The following is a 5,664-nucleotide window of genomic DNA, read 5'->3' on the forward strand; positions in this document are numbered from 1 at the left end:
GCATGGATCATGTAGATTGATATGAAATTTGACCTGCCTCCACCTATAATTGAACTCCACTATCCACACACTCATGGAGAATATTCTAGTTAAGATCAGTATACTAACTAATCCTACATAAATTAAAATGTATTGGTGTAACTAATTGTCCTTGAAAATGAAAAAAAAAACTACCCATTAAAGACTTTGTGAGTTTATGCAAAGACTAACTCACCGATTCTGGTCTATAAATTAACATCTTTCCCATGCAAAATTTATCACCCCCACCAAAAGATAAAGGCTGTGATTGTTGGAGACAGTACTCTGACAATGAAGAAAGGTGTCAGTTTCCTGGTTGCTGTTGCCCTCATGGCATTGGCTTCCTCTCTTGCCGCTGCCTTTGATCCTAGCCCACTTCAGGACACTTGTGTTGCCATTCCTGAACCCGAGAATGCTGGTATTTCTATATATATAGTGACCAATGATCTTATTGCCATTTTCACTACTCTTTCCATTGATAATGGTTTGATACTAATGACCTATCTTTTCTTTTCCCCTTCTTTTTAAATGCAGTATTTGTAAATGGAAAGTTCTGCAAGAACCCAAACCTGACTGTGGCCGAGGATTTCTTCTTTCAAGGGCTGAATATTCCAGGAAACACAGCAAATCGAGTGGGCTCAAATGTCACTACAGTAAATGTTGATGCAATACCAGGACTTAACACTCTTGGGATATCACTGGTTCGTATCGATTATGCACCCTATGGTCAAAACCCTCCTCACACTCACCCTCGTGCCACTGAGATCCTCACTGTCTTGGAGGGAACACTCTTAGTTGGCTTTGTCACATCCAACCCTCAAAACCGCCTCTTTAGCAAAGTCCTCAACAAGGGGGATGTTTTTGTGTTCCCTATAGGTCTCATTCACTTCCAATTCAACATTGGGCACACTAATGCAGTAGCCATTGCTGGTCTGAACAGCCAAAATCCAGGTGTAATCACCATAGCCGATGCAGTGTTTGGATCAAATCCACCCATCAATCCTGATTTCCTTGCCAGGGCCTTCCAGTTGGACAAGAAAGTGGTTGAATACCTTCAAGCACGATTCTAGTTGGAAAATATAGAAAATTAAGAAGCTACCAGCCTTTGATTTCCTTGCTTCAATGACTATTTGTGATGTTCAATTACCTCATTACGGTCATCCTAGAATAAGAGGGTTTATTACTTTATGTTGTAGCTTGTTTGATGTGGACTTTGGTCCTAATATTAAAATAAAGCAGTTTGTGTATTAGCCATCTTCTTCTCTCACTATCCAATACCATATCCAGGATTACCCTATGTTTTCATTAAAAAATCTTAAATAAATCTTTGAGATTTCACTTGTAAAAGAAGCAACTGAATAACAAATCTCAGTTGATTGATTGATTAAATACAGGATATGCATAAAACAGAACTACTGTTACTTCTCGCATACTGCTGACAGAATTGGTGATGAAGACATGAACATTGAGGCAACAACCCCATACAATTCAGAAATGGAAAGATGCCATTAATTTGCTTCTCTAAATTATCCCATTATAACTCCCATCAACTGAGATCGAAAAAACTCATTAAGATGTCCAAGTAAAACCATATGAATGGTGAGAGAAGCATAAGTGTTATGAAATAGTGAGGAAAGAATAGAAATGAAAGCCCATAAATCTTATGACATCCACTGTAAACAAACCTCTGACCCCAACTTCTTATAAAGATCTAGGTCATGACACTAATCACAAACTGATTAGAGATGGCCTGCCCACTGGTTTACTTCTTAGCTTTACACTGGAATAAGGCCTAAAACCCGAAGATTATGTAGAATCCATTCTAGAGTCTAGAGCATAAGTTGAGGAGAAAAGGATGAGAAAGAAGTGTAATCGAAGAATGGTTCAACCTTTAAATTTGAAAAGGTTGGTATTTTTCAAATGCAAGTTTTCTTGCTTCTCACCAGGAAACACCGACGTAATTGTTAAAGACAACTTATAAACAACTAATTAAAAAGTCTTAGTTTAAAGGTGTTTATAAGATCTCTTTCTCTCTCAAACCATAATAATAATAATAATAATAACTTTTGAGCCAACAGGGAAGGCTGCAAGCATAAAAATCATGGTCAAAGCTTTTGTAACCGAGGAAAGCCTAATGAGCATAGCAGAAAATCTTTGAATTTATCCCTATTTTTCATTAAACTTTAGCAACCCCAGAGATTATCCAAGGATTTTCACTCAGTGGAAGGCACATGAGCTAGAAACTCAGAACTTGGCTACATATTCAATCTCATCAGCCAATCTCTGAAAACTTTGACTGGTTAATTAAGCTATATAGATACTCATTAAACTGAACCTACACAAGCCTCATAGAGTAACCATGTTTGGAATGGGTGGGTTATTGTCTAGTCCAAGCCTGCACCGACTCTGTAATCTTCTATTTTCTTGTCAATACTCTATACATATTTTTCAGTGTTTGAATAGTAGTAATATTCAATCTACTATTTATGTAAATGTATGGATCATGCAGATTGATATGAAATTGGACCTGCCTCCACCAATAATTGAACTTCACTTTCCACACGCATGGAGAATTTTCTAGTTAAGATCAGTATAGTAACTAACTAATCCTACATAAATCAACATGTATTGGTGTAACCACTTGAAGTTGAAAGTGAAAAAAAGAAAAGAAAAGAAAAAACTACCCATTGTAGGGACCCCTCCCCCTGATGACACGTGGCACATATCTCTATCTGAAGCAACTCCATCCAGATTCCCCCCAAGAGGACACGTGGCGCGCTCCCCTATCCGGACTCCCTCAGGGAAAGGCACACGGCACTCGCGAACATCACATCCGGACGACAGCATATCCTATCCGGATATGTTGTCCGGATCATTGATTAAAGTGAGCATGCCTTGCTACGTCATTCCGATAGCCTGCCACAGTCCACGTTCCGCCGCCTGCAGAGCGAAAGGATAGGAATGATGGCAAGTCACCTCCCACGATCTCTAACAGCCGCTCGTAGGATGATGATGACCCTGCCACCACCTAGAGGCCTCATGACGAGCCAAAAAATCTTCCCATCATTAAAGAGGGAGGCAGAGCCTCTGACACTATATATAAGGACCTTCACACAAGGAGGAAGGTAAGCTTGCTATACCTAGAAAAAGGCCAACTGCTTAATCTCTCGGGTCATGGCTGACAAAACCATCGGAGGGTGTGTCCGGACACCCTGTCCGGACATCTTTTGCAAGGACAACTGAACCAGAACTTAATCTTGGTTGAAAGCGTGCGTCCACTTGGCAACTGCGTGGATCGTTGGGACGCTAGGCCTCAACACCATTGAAGACTTTATGAGTTTATGCAAAGACTTAACTCATTGACTGGTCTATAAATTAACATCTTTCCCATGCAAAATTTCTCACCCCCACCTAAAGATAAAGATTGTGATTGTTGGAGATAGTTCTCTAACAATGAAGAAAGGTGTTAGTTCCCTGGTAACTGTTGCCCTCATGGCATTGGCTTCCTCTCTTGCCTCTGCCTTTGATCCAAGGCCACTGCAAGACACTTGTGTTGCCATTGATGAACCCGAGAATGCTGGTATTTCTTTAGTAACCAATGATCTTGTCACTATTTTCACTAATCTTTCCATTGATGGTGGTTTGATACTAATGACCTATCTTTTATTTTCCTTTTGTTTTTTTAAATGCAGTATTTGTAAATGGAAAGTTCTGCAAGAACCCAAACCTGACCGTGGCCGACGATTTCTTGTATCAAGGGCTGAATATTCCAGGAAACACAACAAATCTAGTGGGCTCAAATGTCACTATTATAAATGTTGATGTACTACCGGGACAAAACACTCTTGGGATATCACTGGTTCGTATCGATTATGCACCCTATGGTCAAAACCCTTCTCACATTCACCCCCGTGCCAGTGAGATCCTCACTGTTTTGGAGGGAACACTCTTAGTTGGCTTTGTCACATCCAACCCTCAAAACCGCTTCATTAGCAAAGTCCTCAACAAAGGGGATGTTTTTGTGTTCCCTATCGGTCTCATTCACTTCCAATTCAACATTGGGCACACTAATGCAGTAGCCATTGCTGGTCTGAACAGCCAAAATCCAGGTGTAATCACCATAGCCAATGCAGTGTTTGGATCAAATCCACCCATCAATCCTGATTTCCTGGCAAGGGCCTTCTAGTTGGACAAGAAGGTGGTTGAATACCTTCAAGCACGATTCTAGTGGGGGAATATAGAAAAAGAAGAAGCTATCAACCTTTCATTTCCTTGCTTGAATGACTATTTATGATGTTCAATTCCCTCGTTATAACAATCCTAGTATGATAAGAGGGTCTAGTTGTAACTCTTCTGGTGTGGACTTTGGGCATATTACTACAATAAAGCAATTTGTTTGTTAAGCATCTCTCTCTTCCTCTCTGTTTCTGTCTCAATACTACATTTAGGAAACTGCATTACAGTTATTCAATACCAATTAATTACTACTACTGATTAAAGCCTGTTTAGTAGTGATTTTAGGAAACATTTTTAACTTTTCTAATACTTGAAAATTTATATCATTCAAGTGTTAAAAAAGCTAGAAACGTTTCCTAAATTCACTGCTGTTATTTTTAAAGTATTAAAAAAACTAAAAACAATTGCTAAAATCACTGTCAAACCGTAATTTAATTATCGATGATATACATATTTTTTTAAGATTGTTTTGTAGGAAATGCATATTATAAATTTAAAAAAAAATATGTTCAGAGAATGTTTTGGTAATGTATAATATAACAAAAATGTGATAGTTTGAAGAATCATGTCATCATTTAGATTTTTAAAAGTGATTTTCAACCATTTTTTTAAGATTGCTTTCTAGTGTTAGGAAACGCTTTTAGCCTCGTTCAAAATTCATCCCAAAGAGGAACTTAGTGTATTAGATTCATTAATGAATGTAAGCACTTTTAAAAATAATTTGAAACTCAAATGCTAATCCAATTTTATGAATTTATGAACAACAATTGGTTCATTATTTCTCTTATGCGCAAAACCAAAATTATCCAAAAAATTTCATTCAACAAATAAACTCCAAATCAAGAAGGAGTTAGTGCTTTTGTTTCATTAACAAATATTTAATTTTAAAAAATAGTTCAAAATTAAAAAAATAAACCAATTATTGCCAGTAATTCAAGGAGTAATATTTGCATCCCCATTATCTTGTATCTTGGTAGGGCTATTTTGGAAGCCTTCAAAATGGGTATTGTACAGAGAAATAAAGAGCTTAAACAGGGATCAAAATCTTAGTCGAGACTGGTACGACTCAATCGAGTTATATCCGCCTCCGCCATGACTAGTATCGGACTGATACCTAAGTCCAATATTTGGTTGACTTGTGAATAAATTTGTTGGATCATAAAGAAAATTTGAGATAACCATAATATTATGTCCAAACTAAGCTCTTCGAGTGATGGGTAATAAGGAATCACTCGATTTTCTGGATGACACAGTATAATATATATATTTCCCTAGATCAGATATCATACAAATCCTTTCCTTCGGGTTTGATTGTGTCGTAGCTCTATAATTCGGATTAGGTTTATCGTTGGATGAACTGCATTGCTGATATTGACCCCAAAAAAGAAATGGTAGGTACAGCTAGTCCGT

The 5,664-nt window shown here is 37.8% G+C and overlaps 2 protein-coding genes across 2 annotated transcripts; both read left to right on the top strand.

Moving 5' to 3' along the window:
* The first annotated feature begins 262 nt into the window (after positions 1-262).
* LOC100256198 (germin-like protein subfamily 1 member 7) lies at positions 263-1,269 on the top strand. The gene is made up of 2 exons (XM_002284588.3): positions 263-436; positions 553-1,269. The coding sequence occupies exons 1-2, from the start codon at positions 310-312 to the stop codon at positions 1,086-1,088; spliced, it is 663 nt and encodes a 220-aa protein (XP_002284624.1). The 5' UTR covers positions 263-309; the 3' UTR covers positions 1,089-1,269.
* A 2,202-nt stretch (positions 1,270-3,471) lies between these two features.
* LOC109121498 (germin-like protein subfamily 1 member 13) lies at positions 3,472-4,381 on the top strand. Its single transcript, XM_059742757.1, has 2 exons — positions 3,472-3,598; positions 3,711-4,381. The coding sequence occupies exons 1-2, from the start codon at positions 3,472-3,474 to the stop codon at positions 4,202-4,204; spliced, it is 621 nt and encodes a 206-aa protein (XP_059598740.1). The 3' UTR covers positions 4,205-4,381.
* Positions 4,382-5,664: the final 1,283 nt, after the last annotated feature.

The sequence above is a fragment of the Vitis vinifera genome, chromosome 14 (genome assembly GCF_030704535.1).
Source record: "Vitis vinifera cultivar Pinot Noir 40024 chromosome 14, ASM3070453v1".
NCBI lineage: Eukaryota > Viridiplantae > Streptophyta > Magnoliopsida > Vitales > Vitaceae > Vitis > Vitis vinifera.

Bases quoted from the DNA above. Each gene is read 5' to 3' on its own strand.
- LOC100256198 (XM_002284588.3), top strand. From the start codon at position 310: ATGAAGAAAGGTGTCAGTTTCCTGGTTGCTGTTGCCCTCATGGCATTG. The intron at 437-552 runs GTATTTCTATAT...TTTTAAATGCAG, and splicing joins TCCTGAACCCGAGAATGCTG to TATTTGTAAATGGAAAGTTC.
- LOC109121498 (XM_059742757.1), top strand. From the start codon at position 3,472: ATGAAGAAAGGTGTTAGTTCCCTGGTAACTGTTGCCCTCATGGCATTG. The intron at 3,599-3,710 runs GTATTTCTTTAG...TTTTAAATGCAG, and splicing joins TGATGAACCCGAGAATGCTG to TATTTGTAAATGGAAAGTTC.